This window comes from Dryas octopetala, chromosome 4, assembly GCF_963921425.1.
Source record: "Dryas octopetala chromosome 4, drDryOcto1.1, whole genome shotgun sequence".
Classification (NCBI taxonomy): Eukaryota; Viridiplantae; Streptophyta; class Magnoliopsida; order Rosales; family Rosaceae; genus Dryas; species Dryas octopetala.
In genome coordinates this window covers 18,483,205-18,510,415 of record NC_141369.1, presented here as the reverse complement: position 1 = coordinate 18,510,415, position 27,211 = coordinate 18,483,205, and the positions used below count along the sequence as shown (strand labels likewise).

Here is a 27,211-nt window from a genome sequence, read left to right as displayed (position 1 = left end):
TTGACTAAAACCTTATTGCTTTTAAAATTCTAACTAAAGTCTAATAGTATTATAACCATTACATGTTATATAATATGATCCATTAGTTTTTATTTTTTTTTAACACATATTAGTGGCCCGGATTAAACATCCAACCAAACAAAACACCCATGGTTGGACAATGCATATTTTTCTAATAAATGGGCAGCATTATTTGATTCTCTTCTGCGAAATTGGCAACTAGCGGTCTCAAAAGTCAAAAGTCAAAAGTCGCTAGAAGAGCCCTTATATCTTCTATCTAGTCTTTAGTTCAGTCCACACTAATGATTCAACTTTTGTAATAAATGCAATTACATATGCTAACAATACTTAATCATGGTATTAATGCCAAAAACAAAACTTTAATCACGCTACACTTCAAGAAATATGGGATATTAGCTCTGATGCTATGTGTCTCCTGGTGAGAAAATGTGATTGTTATCAGCTTTAATGGGCTATAGTGACTGTGCAACAACTCTTGGGCTGCCAATCCTCTATATCAGGGTTCCTAATAATTTTATCAATAAAAAATTATAAAAGAATAATAATTATTATTTAAAAGTAATAAAAGACATGGAAGGAAATAAGAATATTTGAACTAGGGAGACAAGGATAATAAGAAAATATTGAAAAATGAAAATCAAATGGCGTTAACAATTTCACAACGCCAAAACTGACGTTCAATTGTCCCAAATTTGGAGTTGGGTGAGTTGCACCCATACGCTATCTCACACTCCCCCTAAAATATTTTTTAGCGTGAGAAAGTTTTGAACGCCAGTTTTGGCGTTGTGAAATTGTTAACGCCATTTAATTTTCATTTTTCAATATTCTCTTATTATCCTTGTCTTCCCAGTTCAAACATTCTTATTTCTTTTTATGTCTTTTATTACTTTTAAATAATAATTATTATTTTTTTATAATTTTTTATTTATAAATTTTTTATTGATAAAAATTATATCATCACAAAGATCTCAATGAGATCTTTAATATGAGACCAAACTTGAATATATTTAAATATATTTAGTTTATTAATTTATTAACCAATAATATGACATTAATAATGTACACAAAATAAAGAAAAAATAATAATATTAACTTTTTTGAAAATAAAAATAACAATGTGCTTAATTTACCAACTAGTGTGAGCAATTGTTAATTGTTACTTGTTAGTTTATATAAGAAAAAAATAATAATTTGGCTTTGGATGAATGGAGTACGGTTGGCGTAGTCATTAATAGGATGAAGAATATGTTTGAAATATTCTCATCTTTAACTCCAAATTTAGTGTTGGAGATAGATTGCCAGTGCAGATGCTCTAAAGCCCAATCATGTCTGAAAATGCTTCCGTCTCTCACTATTAAACTCAATTTCCACTTTTTTGTTTTTGTTTTTTTGTTTTTTTCTCTTTACCTGCACCTCTGACAGTAGTGCAGCGACTTTGTCAGGTAAAATGTCACCTAAACATGTTGCAGCCCACATTGCAATAGTCAATGGATGCATAATCATTTGCATATAACCAAGGTGTTAAATTTTAAAATTTTGATAAAAATTTCAGTTTTGTGGGGTGTCGAAATCGAAATTTATATTTGTTAAATTTTCGGGATAATTTTGTCGAAATCATCAAACTTTTGCCGAAATCCTCAAAATTTTCGCCAATGAGATCTGGTTTTGGGTTTTTGGAGAGGAGGCTGGGTTTTGGAAGAAAAATGGGGCGGTGGCAGGGGGTGGCAGGGGGCGGCAGGGGGGAGATCAAGAGAGAAAGAGGGGGCGGCAGGGGGGTGGTAGGGGGAAGAAAGAGGCCAGCAGGGGGGGCGACAGGGGTGGCGACGGCAGGAGGAGATGAGGGAGAAAGAGGTGAGGGTGGGTTGGTGATGGATTGGAGAGAGAGAGAGAGAGAGAGAGAGAGAGAGAGAGAGAGAAGAAGAAGAAGAAGAAAAATAGTGGAGACAGGAGACTCAGGGGAAAAGAAAGCAAAGGGAAGGAAGGAAAGAAAAAAAAAAAGGAAAGAAAAACAAGAAAAAAAAAAAGAAAAAAAAAAGGAAAAAAAAAGTAAAAAAGAGAAAAAAATTAAAAAGTTTAGGGTTGATTGGGGTTTGGGGCCTTTGGGCAATTGTAAAGAAAAAAAAAATGGTTTAGATTTTCGTTTGGCCGTTTTAGTTTCGTTTAGTTGTTTTTAAACTCTAATATATTTCTATATAAAAATAATTTAAAATACTCTAAAGGGCCTAAACCCTAATATCATATACCATATCCTAGTTTGAGGTTTTTGGGCAATTAAAAAAAATGATTTGGGGTTTCCTTTGGGCGTTTTGGGGTTTCGTTTAATTGTTTTTAAACCCTAAACCAATAAACTCTAATACATTTTTATATAAAAAAATAATTAAAAATATCTTAAAGAGCCTAAACCCTAATATCCTATACGATATCTTAAACAATATAGAGTACAGATTATAAAGTATATAGGTTTTAATGTATATATTATAGAGTATAAAAAATATATTAATTTTATTTATTCATTATACTAATTTTATTTCACATTATTTACCTTCAGCGCGTATTATATTCATCTTATATCACATGAAACTTACTATATAATTTAGTTTCTTCAATATTTTTTATCAATGTAGTAGATAATATGTTAAATAAACATATAGTAAAGTTTAATTCAAAATTTCCGTATTTTGATAGTAATTTCTGTCATTTCCGTTTAATTTCTGTTGAAATTTAAAAATTTTCGAAATTTCCGTCGAAATATCCATCGAAATAAACCCGAAATTTTATTCCTTGCATATAACAGCTACAAGAAAACCAAAAAAGAAATCAAGATAAAATGATTAAATAAATACAATGTGTTGAGAACACAACTTGGTCAAGCCATTGGTACTGAGGGGTGCTTGTACCTTAAGAAAAAGGAAATAATATGTTACATGAAACTGTTGAAGCACTCACTCTAACAAAGACACCATATTTATATGGTAAGCAAAAAACATATATATCCTTACCATATGCTGAATAAGAACACAAGACTATGATGTATACATGCCAAAGCAGTCTTGATTGAGCACCAAAAGGGGGCAGTTCTCCCGGATGCGTTATATATATGGGACAAGATATTGGTGAGTGTAAGGCTTCAAAGGTACGATTTCACCCTGCAACAAATGTACCAATCTTCTTTTAGAAAAAAATTAATACTTCATCCAATGACTTTTTGGGACTTGGAAAATGCTTTCACAAAACGAGCACCAAGTTCTGGTAAATTTTATAACATGGATGATTAGAACTGTAAATAAACTAACAGCAGCACCCTGGTTGAGTAAGAAACTTAAATTAACTCAACTATTATAATTCCCATATATGTCAACTCAGCAATTATAATTCCCATAAAATATGTTAATAATAATCCAAAAATAAAATATAAAAAACAAGACATAGATGTGTGAGGTTTAATTAACAATTAATTTATGAATTAATATATATAATACTAATATACAAAAAATTAATACTTCATCCAATGACTTTTTGGGACTTGGAAAATGCTTACACAAAACGAGCACCACGTTCTGGTAAATTTTATAACATGGATGATTAGAACTGTAAATAAACTAATAGCAGCACCCTGGTTGAGTAAGAAACTTGAATTAACTCAGCTATTATAATTCCCATATATGTCAGCTCAGCAATTATAATTACCATAAAATATGTTAAAAATAATCTAAAAAATAAAATATAAAAAACAAGACATAGATGTGTGAGGTAATGAATTTAATTAACAATTAATTTATGAATTAATATATATAATACTAACAAACAAAAAATTAATACTTCATCCAATGACTTTTTGGGACTTGGAAAATGCTTTCACAAAACGAGCACCAAGTTCTGGTAAATTTTTAACATGGATGACTAGGACTGTAAATAAACTAACAGCAGCTTGAGTAAGAAACTTGAATTAACTCAGCTATTATAATTCCCATATATGTCAACTCAGCAATTATAATTTCCATAAAATATTTTAAAAATAATCCAAAAATAAAATATAAAAAAAAGACACAGATGTGTGAGGTAATGAATTTAATTAACAATTAATTTATGAATTAATATATATAATACTAACAAACAAAAAATTAATACTTCATCTAATGACTTTTTGGGACTTGGAAAATGCTTTCACAAAACGAGCACCAAGTTCTGGTAAATTTTATAACATGGATGACTAGGACTGTAAATAAACTAACAGCAACTTGAGTAAGAAACTTGAATTAACTCAGCTATTATAATTCCCATCTATGTCAACTTAGCAATTATAATTCCCATAAAATATTTTAAAAATAATCCAAAAATAAAATATAAAAAAAAGACACAGATGTGTGAGGTAATGAATTTAATTAACAATTAGTTTATGAATTAATATATATAATACTAACAAACAAAAAATTAATACTTCATCCAATGACTTTTTGGGACTTGGAAAATGCTTTCACAAAACGAGCACCAAGTTCTGGTAAATTTTATAACATGGATGATTAGAACTGTAAATAAACTAACAGCAGCACCCTGGTTGAGTAAGAAACTTAAATTAACTCAGCTATTATAATTTCCATAAAATATATATAAAAATAATCCAAAATTAATATATAAAAAACAAGACACAGATGTGTGAGGTAATGAATTTAATTAACAATTAATTTATGAATTAATATATATAATACTAACAAACAAAAGTCAATAGTCAATGGATGCATATATAATCATTTGCATATAACAGCTACAAGAAAACCAAAAAAGAAACCAAGATAAAATGATTAAATAAATACAATGTGTTGAGAACACAACCTGGTCAAGCCATTGGTACTGAGGAGTGCTTGTACCTTAAGAAAAAGGAAATGATATGTTACATGAAACTGTTGAAGCGCTCACTCTAACAAAGACACCATGTTTACATGGTAAGCAAAAAACATATATATCCTTACCATATGTTGTATAAGAACACAAGACTATGATGTATACATGCCAAAGCTGTCTTGATTGAGTACCAAAAAGGGGCAGTACTCCCGGATGCGTTATATATATGGGACAAGATACTAGTGAGTGTAAGGCTTCAAAGGTACAGTTTCACCCTGCAACAAATGTACCAATCTTCTTTTAGAAAAAATTAATACTTCATCCAATGTCTTTTTGGGACTTGGAAAATGCTTTCACAAAACGAGCACCAAATTCTGATAAATTTTATAACATGGATAATTAAAACTGTAAATAAACTAACAGCAGCGCCCTGGTTGAGTAAGAAACTTGAATTAACCCAGCTATTATAATTCCCATATATGTCAACTCAGCAATTATAATTCCCATAAAATATGTTTAAAATAATCCAAAAAATAAAATATAAAAAACAAGACACATATGTGTGAGGTAATGAATTTAATTAACAATTAATTTATGAATTAATATATATATAATACTAATAAACAAAGTCAATAGTCAATGGATGCATATATAATCATTTACATATAACAGCTACAAGAAAACCAAAAAAGAAATCAAGATAAAATGATTAAATAAATACAATGTGTTGAGAACACAACCTGGTCAAGCCATTGGTACTGAGGAGTGCTTGTACCTTAAGAAAAAGGAAAGGGTTAAATACATTTTTGGTCCACGAACTTTGGACGGTTTCTCAATTTGGTTCACCAATTTTAAAACGTGACAAAAATAACCTCGAATTATCCAATTTGTGTCAATTTAGGATCTTCCGTCCAAATATCTAACAAAGGCTGACACGGCCGTTAAATGCTGACGTGGCGCACTGAATGTGCTCCACGTGTCACCTATTTTATTTTATTTTCGGATTTTTTCTATTTTTCTATTTTTATAAACATGAAAAATTAATTAAAAATAGCTCCGGAATCATAAAAATACACGGAAAATTCCTACGACCTCGTCTTGACTAGTACTAATTTATTATGGGGCAAAATTACCAATTTGCCCTCTGAGAGTTTCCAGAAAATTTGGGAAGTGCAAATTTATTTTTAAAAAATTAAAATACTCTAGACTCTTTGAAAATTCATAGAATAATCTCCCAAGCTCCAAAAAATACGAGGTTTGCACCGTTGGTCTTCTAAAAACTAACACTACCTTTCTCATGAACACTTGCTACCCAAAAGACCTCTCGGTCTTAGAGGAAAATAAATAAATTTGGACTTCCCAAATTTTATGGAAACTCTCATAGGGTAAATTGGTAATTTGGCCCTATAATAAATTAGTACTAGTTAGGACGAGGTTGTAGGAATTTTCCGTGTATTTTTATGAGTCCGGAGCTCTTTTTAATTAATTTTTAAAGTTTATAAAAATAGGAACATAGAAAAAATCCAAAAATAAAATAAAAGAGGTGACACGTGGAGCACATTCAGTGTGCCACGTCAGCGTTTAACGGCCACGTCAGCTTCCGTTAGATTTTTGGACGGAAGATCCTGGATTGACACAAATTGAATAATTCAAGGTTATTTTTGTCACGTTTCAAAATTGGTGGACCAAATTGAGAAACCGCCCAAAGTTCGTGGACCAAAAATGTATTTAACCCAAAAAGAAATGATATGTTACATGAAACTGTTGAAGCACTCACTTTAACAAAGACACCATGTTTATATGGTAAGCAAAAAACATATATATCCTTACCATATGCTGAATAAGAACACAAGACTATGATGTATACGTGCCAAAGCTGTCTTGATTGAGTACCAAAAGAGGGCAATACTCCCGGATGCGTTATATATATGGGACAAGATACTGGTGAGTGTAAGGCTTCAAAGGTACGGTTTCACCCTGCAACAAATGTACCAATCTTCTTAATTAAAAAACAAGACACAAATGTGTGAGGTAATGAATTTAATTAACAATTAATTTATGAATTAATATATATAATACTAATATACAAAAAATTAATATATACTTCATCCAATGTCTTTTTGGGACTTGGAAAATGCTTTCACAAAACGAGCACCAAGTTCTGATAAATTTTATAACATGGATGATTAGAACTGTAAATAAACTAACAGCAGCGCTCTGGTTGAGTAAGAAACTTGAATTAACCCAGCTATGATAATTCTCATATATGTCAACTCAGCAATTATAATTCCCCAAAAATATGTTAAAAATAATCCAAAAAATAAAATATAAAAAACAAGACACAGATGTGTGAGGTAATGAATTTAATTAACAATTAATTTATGAATTAATATATATATAATACTAACAAACAAAGTCAATAGTCAATGGATGCATATATAATCATTTGCATATAACAGCTACAAGAAAACCAAAAAAGAAATCAAGATAAAATGATTAAATAAATACAATGTGTTGAGAACACAACCTGGTCAAGCCATTGGTACTGAGGAGTGCTTGTACCTTAAGAAAAAGGAAATGATATGTTACATGAAACTGTTGAAGCACTCACTCTAACAATGACACCATGTTTATATGGTAAGCAAAAAACAATATATCCTTACCATATGTTGAATAAGAACACAAGACTATGATGTATACAAGCCAAAGCTGTCTTGATTGAGTACCAAAAGGGGGCAGTACTCCCGGATGCGTTATATATATGGGACAAGATACTGGTGAGTGTAAGGCTTCAAAGGTACGGTTTCACCCTGCAACAAATGTACCAATCTTTTTTTAAAAAAAATTAATACTTCATCCAATGTCTTTTTGGGACTTGGAAAATGCTTTCACAAAACGAGCACCAAGTTCTGATAAATTTTATAACATGGATGATTAGAACTGTAAATAAACTAACAGCATCACCCTGGTTGAGTAAGAAACTTGAATTAACCTAGCTATTATAATTCCCATATATGTCAACTGAGCAATTATAATTCCCCAAAATATGTTAAAAATAATCCAAAATATAAAATATAAAAAACAAGACACAGATGTGTGAGGTAATGAATTTAATTAACAATTAATTTATGAATTAATATATATAATACTAACAAACAAAAGTCAATAGTCAATGGATGCATATATAATCATTTGCATATAACAACTACAAAAAAATCAAAAAAGAAATCAAGATAAAATGATTAAATAAATACAATGTGTTGAGAACACAACCTGGTCAAGCCATTGGTACTGAGGAGTGCTTGTACCTTAAGAAAAAGGAAATGATATGTTACATGAAACTATTGAAGCACTCACTCTAACAATGACACCATCTTTATATGGTAAGCAAAAAACATATACATCCTTACCATATGCTGAATAAGAACACAAGACTATGATGTATACATGCCAAAGCTGTCTTGATTGAGTACCAAAAGGGGGCAGTACTCCCGGATGCGTTATATATATGGGACAAGATACTGGTGAGTGTAAGGCTTCAAAGGTACGGTTTCATCCTGCAACAAATGTACCAATCTTCTTAAATTAATACTTCATCCAATGACTTTTTGGGACTTGGAAAATGCTTTCACAAAACGAGCACCAAGTTCTGGTAAATTTTATAACATGGATGATTAGAACTGTAAATAAACTAACAGCAGCACCACTTAAGAAACTTGAATTAACTTAGCTATTATAATTCCCATATATGTCAACTCAGCAATTATAATTCCCATAAAATATGTTAAAAATAATCCAAAAATAAAATATAAAAAACAAGACACAAATGTGTGAGGTAATGAATTTAATTAACAATAATTTATGAATTAATATATATAATACTAACAAACAAAAAAGTAATACTTCATCCAATGACTTTTTGGGACAACATACATCAACCTAAACAATATGTCGAACTCTCTCTCTCTCTCTCTCTCAATATATATATATATATCTATATGAGAGGTTTCTTATAGCCAGGATCATCGATCGAAGTTCTCAAAGAGTTCTCCATGAGAAACTAAAAGCTTTAATCTTTTGCAGTCTCTTGATTAAGAAGTAATTATCACGCCACAGTTAGTATTCATTACCTCACTTCATTAAGTTGTGCCTCACAAGTCACAAGTCACTGACTAGGATAACACATGTCTATCTCTCTCTATTTCTTTCTCTCTTTCTCTCTCTCTCTAACTAGGATAACACATATCTCAATTATTGAGACATGTAAGTTATTCTATCTAAGTCAATTATATCAAACTTTAAAATATAAGTTATTAAGAAACAGATCGATAACATATATCAAGCTAAACAATATGTCGAACTCTCGCTTTCTCTCTTTCTCTAACTGGGATAATACCTGCCTCTATAACAGGGACATATAAGTTATTCTCTCTAAGTCAACTATATCAAACTTTAAAATGTAAGTTATTAACAAACATATCGACAACATACATCAAGCTAAACAATATGTCGAACTCTCTCTCTCTCTCTCAATATATATATATATATATGAGAGGTTTCTTATAGCCAGGATCATCGATCTAAGTTCTCAAAGAGCTCTCCATGAGAAACTAAAAGCTTTAATCTTTTTCAGTCTCTTGATTAAGAAGTAATTAATCACGCCACAGTTGGTATTCATTACCTCACTTCATTAAGTTGTGCCTCATAAGTCACAAGTCACTGAAGATCACGAACTAGATATTAATGTGGAAGCTTAAGTTTGGAGCTGAGGGTGCAAATGACCCTTACTTATTCAGCACAAACGACTTTGTGGGAAGGCAGACATGGGAGTTTGACCCTCATGCAGGTACCCTTGAAGAGCGAGCCGAGGTTGAAGACGCTCGTCAAACATTTTTCAACAATCGTCACCACCTCAAGCCCTGCAGTGACCTCCTCTGCCGAATGCAGGTACATCTCTATTGCATCAGGGATTCTTGCGTTTATATTAGGGTCATCCATACATGGTCCGGACATGATCCTATATATATAAGATTAATCCTTTATGTTAATCCTATACAAGTAGAATTAATATCCAAATGAAATCCTATACATGAATCATTTATGCATGAAAAACTTTTTGTATAGAATTGACAAAAGATTTCCATATAAGATCTCGTACAGGCTAGGTGTGAATTAACTTAGTGTGGATGAGAGAACCACCCACTATTGCATATATAGAGTAATATTCTCTTACTAAATATTTCATATATTATGTGTCACACTCTGAGTTTGGACCGTTCATTTGAAAAAATAAAATAAAAAATTCACCTACATACAAATGTGACTAGAAACATTAAAACAAATTCCAAAAATTTAAATTCCAAATAACGTGGTAATGCTGTTTATATATGTGCTCACCCTAAACCATACCTATCCTTTATGATAGATAAGATACTGATATGTCACAAATTATAGTCCAATTCGTTACAATTTAATACAATTTATGGTAATTAGTTCAGTCCAATCCACCCCAGTCTGAAATAACAAACAACGAGTATGACATAGAATTCAAGTACAGACTATATTAATCATAACACTATTTGGTTTCTCTTGATACATCAAAGTACGTACATTATTTAAACTTTATTGGTCATATATAGTAATCATAATTCATAACTCTATTTTGGGACATCATATTAATGGCTATCTTGTCTTTGTATATATATATAATATGTATATATTTACAGTTAGTAATTAACAGCATGAGTTCTGGTTGTACTGGATACAATTCCTAGTTTTTTGTTTTTCACTCAATTACCATCTTCTTTTTCTAATACCAGCTTCTTTAACGAAATTAATATATCTAGAGTCTAAGAGAGAAAAATTTCAAACAAGCAATTCCCCAAGTAAAGGTAGAGGATGGTGATGAGGAATATTTTAGATATGAAAAGACCACAGCTGCATTCAGAAGGGCTGCTACCTTCTGGTCTGCCTTGCAATCACCTCACGGCCATTGGCCAGCTCAAATTGCTGGCCCTATGTTTTTCACTCCTCCTCTGGTGAGTACTCTTCTTTCCCATAACAAACTACCAAGCATTAGTCATATATAACATCTGGGATTTTGAACAATTAGATTTTAATACTAATTTTCAAGTACCATTTTCTTTTTAATTATATTTCTTCCCTCAAAATGCAGATCATGACCCTGTACATTACAGGGCATCTTAATATTGTTTTGTCTGCAGAGCATCGCAAGGAAATTTTTAGGTACATTTACTGTCACCAGGTAATAATGCTTATGTATTATGTGTAGTTTTGTTTTTTTTTTAAAATGAACATCTAATTCTGTTTCAGTTTTCTAGACAATTAGGCTTATGCTTCCTAATTGAGTTTAAAAAATGTTGTCCATCGCAGAACAAAGATGGTGGTTGGGGATTAGACATACAGACTCCTAGTATGATGTTTTGTACACTTCTTAACTACATTTGTATGCGTCTACTTGGAGAAGGACCCGATGGGGGTCTGGACAACGCTTGCGCAAGGGCACGGAAGTGGATTCTTGATCATGGTGGTGCCACATATTCATCATCTTGGGGAAAGACTTGGATGGGAGTATGACCATTTCTAGTATTAATTCAAATTGATAATCTTATTCTCATCAGAGTACTTATTGCATTCTGTCTCAAATGATTAAATTTGTCTTCTATTGTAGATACTTGGTGTGTATGATTGGGAGGGAAGCAACCCTATGCCCCCAGAGTTTTGGGCCTACCCATCTTTGCTCCCTTTTAATCCAGGTTTGCAAAAATTCTTTTTACTGTTTGAACTTGGAAAATTAGTCTATTTGATGTTCAATTGAAAGATTGTAACTTGACTTGGAAGTGGATTCTCTCTTTTGCAGCCTAAGTGACAAATAGATGTTTTTCTTTCTCTTCTTTAAATATGGAATACTTAGATACAAGTTTTTTAAGGTCCTTAAATTTAACATTTTAATTTATACTTTATGTTTGCAGCAAAATTGTTGTGCTATTGTCGGTTAACTTACTTGCCTATGTCATATTTGTTTGGGAAAAGATTTGTTGGCCCCATCACACCTCTCATTCTACAATTGAGAGAAGAAATCTTTAATGAACCTTACAGTGAAATTCAATGGAGCAAAGTGCGCCATCTGTGTGAAAAGGTGAGTTTACATGGTTTGCACCTTACAGTTTGAAGTTTTGAATCATACCATTATGTAACATTTTTCTGTTAGTCAAAACTTTATGTGCATGCATAAAATGACTGTTCTATTTATTAATGCAGGAGGATAAATACTATCCCCATGGTAAGTTACAATGTATGATGTGGGATAGTCTTTACACAATTTTTGAGCCTCTTCTTGCTCGTTGGCCCTTCAAAAAGTTGAGAGAGAAGGCTCTTCAAGAAACCCTTCAACATATTCATTATGAAGATGAGAATAGTCGATACATTACAATTGGATGTGTGGAAAAGGTAGTCAGATTATTAATTAAAGAATGTGAGGAGGAATGTATATAAACTCTGTTCAAGTTATATATGCCTGCTGTTTTTTATAATGTAATGTCACTTGAATTCGTCAGCCATTAATGATGCTTGCTTGCTGGGCCGAAGATCCCAATGGGGAATCTTATAAGAAGCACCTTGCAAGGGTTGCGGATTACATATGGGTTTCTGAAGATGGAATAACAATGCAGGTTTGCATAACTATTTCCCACAACAGTATGCTCAGGTTTAAATTTCAAATTCGTGGATGGAGGTGATGGGCCACTAAAGTACTGAATTTGATACTCTCTATTCATACACAGAGTTTCGGTAGCCAGACATGGGATGCTAATCTTTCCATTCAAGCTTTGGTTGCTGGAAATCTCACTGAAGAACTTGGATCTGTACTTAAGAAAGCACATGAGTTCCTAAAGAAATCTCAGGTTTCTGTTATTTTCTGTACTTCTCTGTTTACTATATACTTTGTTCACGAAGTGTCTTATTTTCTCCTTCTACATTTTCAGTCAGCTAAAATATTTATTCACTCATAATTTTCTAGGTTAGGGAAAATCCTTCTGGTGACTTTTTAGCCCATTTTCGTCACATTTCTAAAGGAGCATGGACTTTCTCTGATCGAGACCATGGATGGCAAGTTTCTGATTGTACTGCAGAAGCTTTAAAGGTTGACTCATACGCTTTTCAGAAGTTGAGGGTTGAGCCTTAGCCATAAAAAATTATATATTGCTTACTGCATATGTGATTGATTTATTACACAGTGTTGCCTATTATTATCAAAGTTACCACAACAACTAGTCGGAGAACAAATGGAACCTGCGCGTTTATATGATGCTGTCAATATCGTACTTTCACTCCAGGTGAGGATTTGATTGTAGGACCATTTTGTCTTATAGTACATCTTTGAATGGGAAAATTGCATCTTGATCCAAGAAATAAATATAAACTCCATTGTATGATTTGAATTAGAGTCCAAATGGTGGTGTATCAGCCTGGGAGCCAACAGGAGCTCCAAAATGGTTGGAGGTAAATAAGGAAAATCTTTACATGACCAAATTAATAATTTGAAATTTCCATTGTTTTATTTTGTATCATGACATGCGTATATTCAATATTTCTTCTGAAGTGGCTCAATCCTGTAGAATTTATGGAGGATCTCATCATTGAATACGAGTAAAGTTCTTAATCCCACATTCCATTCTGTAATTATTTTTTCTGTGGGCTGCATTCCTTAAGGACTAATGTAAGAGTCATGCAGCTATACCGAATGCACGTCGTCTTCAATCCAGGCATTAGCTATGTTTAGGAAGTTATACCCTGGCCACAGAAAGAAAGAGATCGATGATTTCATCATAAATGCTGCAAGCTTCATTGAAGATATACAGAAGCCTGATGGCTCATGGTATGTTTGCATAAAATCAAAATATGTGAAACAAACTAAATAAAGTTTATTAAAAATTGTGTTAGAGAAATAAACTAAGTGGACAAGCATATTCACAGGTATGGAAACTGGGCAATCTGCTTCATCTATGGAACATGGTTTGCAATTAGAGGGTTAGAGGCTGCTGGCAAGACTTACCATAATTGTGAGGCTGTACGCAGAGGAGTTGAATTTTTACTCAATACACAGAAAGACAATGGTGGTTGGGGAGAGAGCTACACTTCTTGTACAAACAAGGTCAATTTTCTCTTTCTTTCTCTTCTTTCTCTTTTTTCCTTTTACATGAATTATGTGCAGGCCGGGGTTTATTGGTTTATAGTACTCTTTTTATCCTTAATCATCCACCGGACTAGCTCATGCACTCCAATACTGTGCCCCTATTGTTCTTAGATTTATGGGTAAGTGAAAGTATGATATTCTCTCTTGATCAGCATAAACTCAAATTATCCTCTGGAATTGGTTATACAGATCTATACACCTCTTGAAGGAGACCGATCGAATTTGGTGCAGACTGCAATGGGATTGATGGGTTTAATTCATGGTGGACAGGTTATATAGTACATGATTTTTAAATCTATGTGCCAGCCACTTCTCCATTTATTTTACTGTTACACATTCCACCCCTCCTCCAGTTCTAAATTTTCAAATTGGTTTTTTTTTTTTCCTTTTTTCCTTTATGGGTAAAGGTGGAGAGAGACCCTACTCCTATTCACCGAGCTGCAAAGCTATTGATCAATTCTCAACTGGAAAATGGTGATTTCCCTCAGCAGGTACCATTCTTATTCAATATATTTTGTAGCATGTGAAAATAAAAAAGGATATCATATTTTTGGCATGCTTGAATTTCTGATTTTTAGTGTTTAATTACAAATTACTAGCCACAGATCAATCTTTTCTTTTTTACCCTGATGACAGGAACTGACGGGAGCTTTCATGAGGAATGTCATGTTACACTACCCAACATATAGGAATATTTTCCCAATTTGGGCTCTTGCAGAATATCGTAATTTGGTTCTCTCTGTGTAGCTGTGTAGATTCAGATGTATCTATTAATGTATAAACATGGTTATATGCTTAGCGCCAAAGGAAAGTATAGGTTAATGAAAACTATGCAGACCATGCATTAAAATAGTTGGGGCATGCTTACCAAAGAAAAAAAAGTTGAAGGGGCATAGTCTTCTCTTGTTCTTAGGTTTAGACATCAGCATTGCATATAATCTTGTGTTTCCTTATATATATATTGACAGAGTTGATGGTAAAGTTATTAATAAAACTACATGAAAAGACATTTTCAAGCCACTTTAACCCTTCTGCTGTCCTAGCTGTTGCATACTAATAAGACATTTTCAAAGAGTGTGCTTCGTATCTAAGATGAGCCTTCTTGCTGACCTTTGGGTAATATAACCTTTTAATGAGCACATCAGTATACTGCTAAGAGCTGGGGCTAGCCTGCTGAAAGAGAATGAAAGTAGCAAAATTTGAAACATTGCCCTCATGTGTTATTTTTATTTTTATTTTTACCGCGTTCACACAGCAATAAAGTGAATGGAATTGCAGAGAAGAAAGTACTAATTAAAGTATCAGTAGCAAGAAAAATTCATATTCATTTACTTTATATGAGATATGATATCTCGCAATTCAACATTATGAAGCCTTGTGCCCCAAACATGATACATGTGTGTATAAATGATACTATATATGCATAGATTATTCATTCTTCAGCGGTTACAAGTACATCAACCTCTACATACATAAAAGAAGAAAAAATAAGGACCAACTAGAACTAGAAGTAGCACTAGCTTTTATTGGTTCCGGCTGTATTGGCAAGTCCATGAATTCCTCTGCTTCTGATTCAAGGCTCAAGCTCTTTTGGTAGGCAATTGCACCAGTGTGCGGTATTCTCCAAGAGCCCACAATGGGAAGATATTTCTGTATGCTGCGTAGTGCAACATGGCGTTCCTCATAAAAACTCCCATCAACTCCTGCCATACAACAGGTAGGCAATGGTTAGCGTATATGTATAAGAATAAGGAATATGCAATGTGATAAAAGATATCATGTATTGCTTTGTATTGCAGAATGGTACCTGTTGGGGGAAATCACCATCATCCAATTGACTATTAATCAACACCTTTGCAGCGCGGTGGATAGGAGTTGGATCTCTCTCAGCCTGTAGCAAAGAAAAAAGTTGTTTAGACAAATTAAGTTTTGGAGGGAATTGTGTTTACATGAACATGGGGGAAGAGGTTAGCTCTGAAATGTTTAGAACATGTACTGACCTGTCGACCGTGAATCAGACCCATTAATCCAATTGCAGTTTGCACCAAATTTGTACTGTCTTGAGCTGTGTATTTCTGTATATGGCACCAAGCACAAAGACAATGTCTCAGTTATTTTTGAAGTGGAAGAAGATTGAACATTATTAGGATTATGCTTTCTTTGGAAATGAATTTGACAACAGTCAGGTGTAGTTGGTTATATAAAAGTAGAGAAAGAATGGTACCTTGTTTGTGCATGAGGTGTAGTGCTCTCCCCAACCACCATCTTCCCTTTGTGATTTGAGCAAAAAGTCAACACCTTTGCGCACCGCCTCACAATTGTTGTATGTCCTGCCTGCAGCCTCCAACCCTTTGATTGCAAACCATGTACCATATACAAAGCAGATTCCCCAGTTTCCGTACCATGAGCCATCAGGGTATTGTATGTCTTCAATGTAGTCTGCAGCCCTTGTGATGAAGTTATTGATCTCCTTCCTTCTATGTCCAGGGTACAACTTCCTAAACAAAGTTAAGGCCTGGATTGAAGATGAAGTGCACTCGATATACTCGTATTCAATGACAAGGTCCTCAAGAAATTCCACAGGGTTGAGCCACTGAAGAGGAAAAAGAAATCAATATATAATGCATGTTATGATACATACTAAAATGGTCATAACTTAAATTCTTTGAAGTATAAATTTTTTGTTATTTACCTCCAACCATTTTGGAGCTCCTGTTGGCTCCCAGGCTGATACACCACCATTTGGACTTTGAAGAGACATTATGACATTGACTGCATCATACATACACTCAGCTTCCATTGGCTCACCAACAACATCTGGTGACATCATTGCAAACAAACAGCAACACTGAAACAAAAAACAGTTACAAGGTTAGCACCATTGTCATTATATATGAGGCTCCACCTTCAACTTGAGTTAAGTGCATGAGTAAACTCAATTACCCTCAGTGCTTCTGCAGTACAATCTGAAACTTGCCATCCATGATCCCGGTCAGAGAAAGTCCATGCTCCTTTAGAAATGTGACGGAAATGACTTAAGTAGTCGCCGGATGTATTGATCCTCACCTACATTGTTACATATAGGATAGATTCTTTAGGCCAACAGAAATGTCAAAGATTAAAATACATGTAATGCATTAGATTATACTGAAGTACTGTCTTGAGGAGTTAAATATGGAACCTGAGATATCTTGAGGAATTCGTGTGCTTTCTTAAGTACAGGACCAAATTCAGTATTGCAATTCCCAGCAAGCAAAGCTTGAATTATGAGAGCACAATCCCAAGACTGGCTTCCAAAACTCTGCATCTTAATTCCATCCTCTCCAAGCCATATGTAATCTGTAACTCTAGGAATGTGCTTCTTAAAAGCTTCTCCACTAGGATCCTCAGCCCAACAAGCAAGCATCATCAATGGCTGACCAATGAAAAATGGCACTATTAGATCATTAAAATTAACCAACAGGCTTATATACATTCATGAGCAGATTTTTTGCACACTCCATATGTTCAATTTCTCGCTAATTGATCTCATTACCTTTTCCACACATCCAATTGTAATGTAGCGACTGTTCTCATCTTCATAATGAATTTGGTCAATCGTAAATTGAATAGCATTGTCTCTGATCTTCTTAAAGGGCCAGCGTTTAAGAAGAGGCTCACAAACGTTGTAAAGACTGTCCCACATAAAACGTTGTACCCTACCATGGGGGTAGTAGTTATCTTCCTGCATAAGTTAACAATGTATGTGAATAAATGTTCAAGGACATAGTAAAGTTGCACAATGGTAAGAACTAAGGAACAGAAATATGCTCACCTTTGCACATGTATGGCGCTCTTGACTCCACTTAATTTCACTGTAGGGTGTACAGTAAATTTCTTGTCTCAATTCTTCAACAAGAGGAGTGATTGGACCAACAAATCTTGTGGCATAAAAGTAAGACATGGGTAGGTAAGTCAACCTACAATAGCAGAACATTTTTGCTGCACATATGAAGTAGTACTAATTAGGAAAAGAAAGTTACAAAACCATGAAACTTATAGGTGGCAAAGTTCAGTAAAAATGAACTAGGATGTGAAAGAAAATTGTGCTTACATGGATGAAAAGGAAGCAGAGTAGGGTAAGTCCAAAACTCCGGGGGCATTGGGTTGCTTCCCTCCCAATCATACACACCAAGTATCTGCAACACAAAAATTAAACTCAATCATTAGTACAATGATAAATATACAGACATTCATTAAGCATATATCCTTTTTTCAGTATGAAACTTCATTTGTATTAATGTCAAGAATGTCATACCGCCATCCAAGTCTTTCCCCATGAGGCTGCATGAGTTGCACCACCACGGTCAAGAATCCACTTTCGTGCTCTTGCACAAGCATTGTCTCGGCCACCCTCAGGTCCTTCTCCGAGTATACGCATCATACAGTAGTTGAGACATGTGGTAAACATCATGCTAGGCCCTGCAATGTGTAATCCCCACCCACCATCTTCATTCTGCAGTAGACAAATTCACAACTAAATAAGCTCAACTACTCATTTGGTATGCACATTTACACTCTAACAAAAAGCAATAGCATATATTGACCATTTTGAATCCAGAAACCTAGTTTGTTTTACCTGATGGTTGTATGTGTAACGCAAGATTTCCTTCTTATACTCAGCTGGGAAAATAACATTAAGATATCCTGGGATGTATGCAGCCATGACCTGAACAAAAAAGGTAACAATTAATCAGTTGTCAAATACATTAACCCAACTTTGTTAACTGTGAAATTTTCTTGACTATGGCACATGATTCTTGTGAAGTAAAAGTAGTACTCACCAATGGGGGAAAGTAAAAGTTTGGGCCAGCATTTTCAGCAGGCCAATGTCCATGGGGTGATTGCAAGGCATTCCAGAAGGTAGCAGCCCTCTTGAATGTAGCTGTGGCCTGATCAAATGTGATTTCCTCACCATCCCCAATCCTCACTGTTGGAATTTCTTGTTTGAAGTTTTTCTCTCTTAGCATCTGCAATTGGATCAAAGAAAAAAATTAATAAAACCATATTAATTGAGAGGTTGAAATCAATTAAAAAATTTGGTAAATCATTTAGAACATTGTACTTTGTACCCATTTTCTTTTTATTTTACATTTTGTTAACTTGGATTATTAAAAATTAACTAATCAGTTTCTAACATTAAACTCTTAGTGTTTGATATGCAAGTTGATCGCACAAATAAATGCAAAAGTCATAGACGAACAGAACAGAGGCCTTTTTGGGGTCGCTCCCCTTTCCCTTTCACTCACCTAATGTAAGTACGTATCACTCTCACTTCACCAATATAATTAATTATTTGCTCTCAATTATTAAATTATAAAGAGTAATTCCAATACACATATTAATATATTGTTATCATCTTAATTAACCAAAGAAGAGGTTTATCTCTAATTAAACTATTGTCATATTGTTTTTTAATTATCTACCAACCAAACAAAGAAAAAAAGAAGCAAGCTTAGTATAACATGTTTGACCCAATGACCCACCCACCAACTTTGGCCTGTTCTTAAGTTAGTGATCCCCAACTCAAGGCTCTTCAACCTCTTGACCCAAACCATTCAAGTTTGTCCTCTTCTTTATTTAAAAATAGAAAACAAAAGAATTAAAAAAAAGTAAGATAACTTTGGGTTCTTTTCTTGGCTTGAACTATAATGATTTATTAAAGTGTCCATCAAAAGTTTCCAACGTCGGTGCGGTCGAATTATGAATGGGTCAAACTAATATTTAATTGGTATATGGACTGTTAAACTGTAATAAAGGACAACCATTTGTGTATACAAAGGCCTACATATATTATTTCTATATATAATTAATTAGTAAATTAGCTTGAATTATGTATTTTGGGATTGTTTAGATATTATATTGCCAATCATCTATCTTCTAAAAAAAAGGACTCAAACTTAAATCTCTCCTTGTAGAAGTATTAGATAGGTTTTTATTTTCTTTCTGGAGCCAACCTTGTTTGACCAATAAAAGGAAGAGTTGAAAAAAGAAGAAAGAGATAAACAGTGCTAAAAAAACCAACATGGGACACGTGAAAGTACACCACATAGAGTTGAGATCGACTTTCCAAGTTCACATAAGTTGACCAGTTGAATAATCAAAAAATTTGGCGGAGTAAACTGAAACATTAAAGAAATTTTTTTTATTATATATCAGTAGAAATAAATTTCTGTATTAAAGTTATCATATAAAGACAGAAAAAAAGGATTTGGGTTTGATTTTTATACTTAATTATTTACTACAAGTTCTAATCACTTAGCTAATCCAGGTTGTATTCACCATGTTATAGCCTTAATTAAGTGAGAACAATCTTCTTGTTGTTAGCAAAAAACAAAACATGAGTCCTTCTTGCATGTGATTCTTCCTAATAATTTGTATAACATAGTGTCTTAAAATGTGTGTAGAATTATTAATGAGTTGTATATATGAATTAGTCACATACTCACATGCGAATTCATTTTCGAAAACATGTATGCATGACTCACTGTTATATAATAATGAGATAGAAAAATTACATATCACCAGTACGTGGTAAAGAAATTATTAATAAAATGATGTGACGACTCGTTTTTGGTTAATATATTTAATTACCTGAAAACGCCATAGGAGGTCACTGCTGGGCTGGACTTTGAAGCGGTTTTGGTAGAAATTTTCTCGAGCGGCTTCAACCTCAGCTCGCTCTTCAGGGGTGCCTGCATCAGGGTCAAACTCCCATGTCTGCCTCCCATGGAAGTTGTTTGTGCTGAACAGCAATGGGTCATTTGCACCCTCTCCAAACTTAATCTTCCACATCTTTTTGATTACTTAATTAGTAGTAAAATGAACCTTAATGTATAATACTGCATGATTAGTACACATAAAATGAAATTAGTGATCAGAGCCTGAACATAAACAATAAGTAGCTATGAAAAGAAAAAAGAAAAAAAAGCTTTGAAATTAGTGATCGATCAGATCAGTTTCTGATCATGTATATCTCAGCCAATCCATTTGAGCTCTCTTAGTACCCAAATGAACTCTCTCTAGCTTTGTAATGACCAAAAATCTTGAGGGAGAGTAATGGAGACTGGAGAGTGTATATATATATATATATATATATATATAGAAGCTCTGTAAATATATATATGTGTGGGTGACATCTTGAATTTGATGAGGGACTCACCGATCTGAAACTGCTGGGTGAGGAAGGAATTGAAGGAATGAGAGGTGCTCTTAGTTGCTTTGGTAGCTCCAAATCCTGATGAGAGAGTCTGTGTCTGTGTGGTGATGATGTTTGATGCATGGGAACCCCACTTTATATAGATACAAGCCCAGCACTGGCTGACAACAAAGTATAGCCCACCTTCCCCATTTTGTCAATATTTTATTTATTTTTTTACTTATTCTCAAGTGTGTGTTTTGTGTGTGTAAGTCTGTAAGAGAAAGAAAAGGGATATTCAAGATGAAATCATATTTAGTCAACTTTGGTGTTTTCTCTGCCTTTGTTTTCTCATTTTTATTAGTTATATTTGGTTTTTTTATTTTCTATTTTTGTGTGGGTTTTATGACTTCTCAATTAAAGGACACCTTGTTTAATCTAACCCAGCTGGGCAATAATTTTAATTTTCTCTTAATTCATTTCTATCTACACGTTGTCAAATCATATAGTCTGTAAATATAATCTTTTTTACTTCTTTTGGAGATTAAAAAATTAATAAATATTTCAAATAAGATGTTATTCATTTAATCACTTAGATATTTTAATATTTTTTAATTTGAATAATTTTTCTTAAGAATTAATGATAAAGACTTGAAAAATATATAAATTTGGATAATTAAACTCATATAGAGTGAGTCACAATGCATCCATAAAATAATTTTACTAAAAAGATTCCTTAATGGAAACTGTTTAGATATATTAATTTTTAGGTGCTTTAATTAAAAATCCAAAATGACAAAGAAATTTAACTCAAATCTCAGCCGGCTCAAAAATTAAGTTACAGCTAGTCCAAATTGTCCACCGAGTGCTCGGTAAGTATCTGTCGAGCGCTTGGCGGTTGCAAATGCAACCCTCATCTACAACCTAATCTACATCTGAAAACTGCATCTGCAACTTAAAATATGCATGTACAACCTAAAATATGTCATTTTCAACCTAAAAAAATGCATCTGCAACCTTAAAAAAACATCTGCAACCTAAAATGATGCATCTACAACCTAAAAGTGTCCAAATGTAGATGCAGAGTGCATCTGCATCCACCAAGTTCTCGGCAAGCTACCGAGCGCTGGGCGTGTCGAGCCCTCGACAAGGATAACGTGCGTATACAGACAAATTTAGTTGAAACTTCATTTTTTATTTGGTTGAGTTGTCAGTTAAAAATCTTTCAAAAACTAGGTTTATAAGTAATTTATTATATGTATTTTTGTTAGAAAGCAAACTTTATTTATGAGCATAAAAGTTGGTTACTTGAATTGGTTGCAAGAAGCAATGAATTTTAAACCTACAATTTCTTCCAGCCAGGCCCGCATTCCTCCAACAATAAAGTTGGTCACAAATTAATATCGCATATAAAAAGTCCAAATTGCAATAATTGGGAAAAAGAAAATTCATAGCATGTGATAGTAAAAACACAAAAATTGAAAATTGCATCAGTCAAAGGCCATTGTATATTTATATGCTATATCTTGGCTGTATATAGTATCTCACTTGGGTACAAAACCATGGAATCACCCTAATTGTTCCACATCTAAAATTGATACTAACGAATGTCGTTTTCTTTAGATGTACTATATAATTTAATTTGTTTAGAAAATAAATAATTGCAGAAATAAAAGGCCAATATTATGCTATGTTTTGGCTGTACTATTTTGACACACCCACAAAGAAAGAGACGAAAACACGTTGGTCAGGAATTCTAATTGTCTCATATGTAAATTACTAAAATGGGTCTCTCTCTCTCTCTCTCTCTCTCTCTCTCTCTCTCTCTCTCTCTCTCTCTCTCTCTCTCTCTCTCTCTCTCTCTCTCTCTCTCTCTCTCTCTCCAAGTGTAAAAGGCACCTAGCACCTATTTTCTATTTTGGTAGGAAAAGCTAGCCGTCCTTAACACAAGTCGGTCCTAGCTTGTACAATTTGCTTGACCTACTACAACTACAAGAGAAGGAACCAAACAAAATATTTATAATTCTTAATTTTTGAAATGTTAAGGGTCAGTTTGGTATTGCTATGTGAAAAAACAGTTGTGAGGTAAAATAACTATGAAGTAAAGTCAGCTGTAAAGTAAAGCAACTGAGTGTTTAGTAAAGTATGTTTTCAAAAGTGCTGTGAGTGCAAAAAACAATATCAAAGTGTTTGGTAAATGTTAATATAAAAGTGATGTGACTGTGTATAATTACTAAAATAGACATGATGCTAAAAGTGTTTTTCACTTATTTATTTGGTAAAAATAAAATGTTTTTTACTTGTTTTTAAAATTTTTGGCTACAAATTTTTATTAGCATTAATTTTTCTAAGAACAACATTATTAAATAAATATGTGTATTATTTTTTTAGGTATATTATAATTTTAATCGTGCAAATAAAATATCATAATTAATTATCAAAATATAAAATATAACTAACAATGGACATATTTTTTAATTTAAAATAAACAAATTAAAAAATATAGAAATCAATGAAGATATTATGGGTAAAATAAAATATTCATTGTTGCTGTGATTCACTGCAGGTTTCAAAAGCATCTAAAAACCTGCTTTCTGTTTTTGTTGTGGAGAGTTGAGAATTGTAGGAAAAAACAGTTTTTAATTTTTTTACCAAACACCAAAATTGATGTAAATGATTGAGAATTGTCATCCACAACAGCTTTTGGGTCTTCCACCTCAATCCCAAACGGGCCTTAGGTGCAGTCATAAACAACATGTATAGTTGATTTTAAAAAGTGGCACCTCCAATCAAAGTGTGCTAGCTGCAACTCTGCAACTATGGCATTTAGATTCCAACTAACGCATTTAGATTGACAGATCGACCAAATTAAGGAGATCACCAACTATACGTTCTTGGCTTATGACTGATAATCCTGAGCATTACTTACTTTAACAATACGTACCAATTAATGTTGTTATTGATGAAGTAATAATTTGGTTGATATGAAGTACTAACTTTTTATTTGTGTGTATATGCATAGGAAGATTGAAGAGAAACATAACAGAAGAGGATGTTTGAGGGTATTTAATTTTTGTTAAAAAGTATGGACATCCTCTTTAAATTTGCCTATATATGTCAACTTTATATTCAAGTTAAATCAATGGTGGAGATTAGTTTTATTTATTAATTCAGAACCTCCTTGTATTGGGGGGGCTACCATCAACAAACAAATTATTCTTTTACGTTTGGGATGTAGATATGCTTAAATTAAAGCCCCTTTCAGCTAGATGATGGATTTTAGAGTATGGAGCTTAAACCCAACCAATAACACCAGAACAAAGGTACTCTGCCATATATGTGGACTTCATCATGTTCCCTGTGGCATGCCGTGAAATTTCATATGTATACAGAACGAAAAGTTTGACTACTAGCTTAATGATCATTGATGAACATATATATATATATATATACATAAATTTGTTGAGGTTATTCTTGCAAACACACAAGTGATGATATTGGTACCACTAAAATATTACTGGCGGGCTTGACTTATTCAACGCAAATTAAGTATTCATTATATTGACATGCTGAAAGCAACATTTATAGACTCATAATTTTTAAATAGATGATTAATTAATTAGATTATATCTACTGATTTCAAGTATATATAGATCTTGTGTCTAGTTGGCATTGACACTTTCTAGGAAACCAGTGAGAAACCCCGAAAAAAGAGAATATTAATTAACAAGTAAGAAATTAATTAATCATCTAATATTAATTAACAAGGAATTGTTATTTTTCTAATATTTGATTATCTTAATAAAAATGAAATGAGATATTATAAAAGTGTGCTGTTCAATTCAAAGTTGGTGAGTGTTCGATCATGAAGTGAATTTGGGTTGAGCCTTGCCTAGTATCAAGTGATATGTAGGTCAAAGAATGGGCGTCAGCTCGGCTACCAACTCCCTGAGAAAAAATAATAATAAAAAAAAAAGCTCTAATTCTTTTTTTTTTTTTTGTGGCCAAGAGCTCTAATTCAAATTAAGTAAGCTCACAATCTTGCTCAGCTCTTGCGCTAAGAGACAAATTAAGTAAAAACTACTACAACACATTTTCACATTGAAATTTTTGAAACTGCAATACTACAATGACCCTTGTGGATTAGAAGTTGCCATAAGAATCGATATTTATCCGAAAATTTTTATATTTTGACCTCATATGTTTAACAATAATGTTATATTTACCACATTTTATATTATCTCACGTACTATTATTTTACTGGACAGAGTTTTTTTTTTTCTTTTTGGGTTTTATTTATTTATTTATTTATGTTTTAGTGTCTAATATACGTATAAATGTCATATAAGTTGTCATATAAAGTGGTATGAAATTGTGGTATAAAAATGTAGGATGTCTAGCACTACTGTATAATTAAATATCTTAACTTTAATAAAAAAGTAGGATTAAATACTAAATCTTAATAATTTTTTAGAATAGCATGAAGACCATATAATATTTCAATTGGACTACCAAATTTAAATGTAGTTTTTTAGATTAGGTCACAGACATGTTGGCCCTTTTGTTTTAGGCTTTTCCATTTGACATTTTTGTCCTTTGACCCACATATGATGGATGTTAGTTAAAATTTATAAAGTTTTGACAAAATTGTCCTTGAGACTTTTATATTGTCTTAAAAGTTAGCTAATATAGTCTCAACTTCAAATTTAGTTGTGACTGTACGACACTCACAACTTCAAATTTGTGTGACTATCTCACAATTTAGTTGTGATTGTTCGACACTCACAACTTCAAATTTAGTTGTGACTGAACGTCGACAATCACAGCTAAATTGCGAGATAATCACAATTAGGTTGTGACTGAATTGAATTTTTTTAAAGAGACAGTCACAGTCACAGCACGACAGTTCTTGCTGAGCACTTGACAATTGCAGAGCATCTCATCCTAAACACTGCAGATACACATTGCATCTGCATCCTAAAACTTGCATAAGCAAGTTCAAAATATCCTAAAAACTGTAGATGCAACTCTAAAATTAGCCCAAAATACAGATGTAGATGCATCTGCATCTTCAAAAAGTTGCAAATGCTGCAAGAATGCCAAGCGCTCGGCAGCTTTTTTTATGCTGACGGATCCGCGCATGCGGATAGAATGTCCTTTAGCTTAATTTTTTTAGGTGTATTAATTTTCAGTTAAGAACTTGAGGTTTTTGTCCTTAAATTTTTTTGTCCAAGAGAAATTAATAGTTATTGCCACAAAGGTTATCCCTTTATTACAAGTGTCACACACATTTAATGGGTTAGCAAAATATGGTCCTTGGTTGTAGCTAGCTAGTATCCACATGCATGCGTGTACGTGCTTAGAAAAATGATTGAAAGAGAGGATTGAACAACAACATTAACACAAAATAAACACAAGGCTCGTATGAGAGGGACTCAAAGCCAAATAGTTTTTGGTCAAGGTAGGTAGATGAGTCGTCGTGCATGTCTTCTTTGATTTTCTTCACAATTTGCATAGATCTCGTCCATCCATGCACATGGGTTTCATATGAAATAAGTAATTCACAATAATAGATGGTTGACGATCCAAGTACTGGAAAAAAGAAGAAGCATATAAATGTATAGTAGAGAATATATTATAATTGTCCAAATTAATTAATTAACCAAGTGATATGTCTATCACTTGTTGGTTGGACTAATTAATATTCATACCCCATCTTTTATTAATTTCTTAAAGAGTTTGCTCTCTCTCTCTCTCTCTCTCTCTCTCTCTCTCTCTCTCTCTCTCTCTCTCTCTCTCTCTCTCTCTCTCTCTGTGGGTTGGTGATTTAGCAATAATAGAGATTGATATATTCCACACTAGTGTCTGCCTCAGCTACTTATTTTATTTATCATGATAGTGACGCCAAATTGCCAACTACTAGTATGATCGATGATGATTAATGTATGAATATTAATTCA

General features: G+C 33.1%; 2 protein-coding genes across 2 annotated transcripts; one reads left to right on the top strand and one right to left on the bottom strand.

Moving 5' to 3' along the window:
- The first annotated feature begins 9,603 nt into the window (after positions 1 to 9,603).
- On the top strand, positions 9,604 to 14,821 carry LOC147287639 (beta-amyrin synthase-like). The gene is made up of 18 exons (XM_086240938.1): positions 9,604 to 9,807; positions 10,707 to 10,898; positions 11,036 to 11,125; positions 11,254 to 11,451; positions 11,552 to 11,636; positions 11,853 to 12,019; positions 12,142 to 12,330; positions 12,438 to 12,551; positions 12,663 to 12,782; positions 12,899 to 13,021; positions 13,116 to 13,214; positions 13,324 to 13,380; positions 13,481 to 13,527; positions 13,613 to 13,756; positions 13,855 to 14,032; positions 14,264 to 14,344; positions 14,482 to 14,565; positions 14,711 to 14,821. Exons 1-18 carry the CDS (start codon positions 9,604 to 9,606, stop codon positions 14,819 to 14,821), a joined length of 2,283 nt encoding a protein of 760 aa, XP_086097064.1.
- Positions 14,822 to 15,379: 558 nt separating this feature from the next.
- Positions 15,380 to 21,416, bottom strand: LOC147287638 (beta-amyrin synthase-like). The gene is made up of 15 exons (XM_086238919.1): positions 21,276 to 21,416; positions 20,708 to 20,955; positions 18,898 to 19,083; positions 18,693 to 18,782; positions 18,372 to 18,569; positions 18,168 to 18,252; positions 17,889 to 18,055; positions 17,610 to 17,798; positions 17,256 to 17,489; positions 17,018 to 17,140; positions 16,767 to 16,922; positions 16,299 to 16,667; positions 16,075 to 16,149; positions 15,882 to 15,965; positions 15,380 to 15,777 (listed from the first exon to the last, which is right to left on the bottom strand). Exons 2-15 carry the CDS (start codon positions 20,906 to 20,908, stop codon positions 15,655 to 15,657), a joined length of 2,280 nt encoding a protein of 759 aa, XP_086095045.1. The 5' UTR covers positions 20,909 to 20,955; positions 21,276 to 21,416; the 3' UTR covers positions 15,380 to 15,654.
- Positions 21,417 to 27,211: the final 5,795 nt, after the last annotated feature.

Bases quoted from the DNA above. Each gene is read 5' to 3' on its own strand.
- LOC147287638 (XM_086238919.1), bottom strand. From the start codon at position 20,908: ATGTGGAAGATTAAGTTTGGAGAGGGTGCAAATGACCCATTGCTGTTC. The intron at 19,084-20,707 runs GTAATTAAATAT...ATCCAATTGCAG, and splicing joins ACCTCCTATGGCGTTTTCAG to ATGCTAAGAGAGAAAAACTT. The intron at 16,668-16,766 runs GTAAATAACAAA...TTTCCTCTTCAG, and splicing joins GAGCTCCAAAATGGTTGGAG to TGGCTCAACCCTGTGGAATT.
- LOC147287639 (XM_086240938.1), top strand. From the start codon at position 9,604: ATGTGGAAGCTTAAGTTTGGAGCTGAGGGTGCAAATGACCCTTACTTA. The intron at 12,552-12,662 runs GTTTGCATAACT...ATTCATACACAG, and splicing joins AAGATGGAATAACAATGCAG to AGTTTCGGTAGCCAGACATG. The intron at 13,215-13,323 runs GTGAGGATTTGA...GATTTGAATTAG, and splicing joins ATATCGTACTTTCACTCCAG to AGTCCAAATGGTGGTGTATC.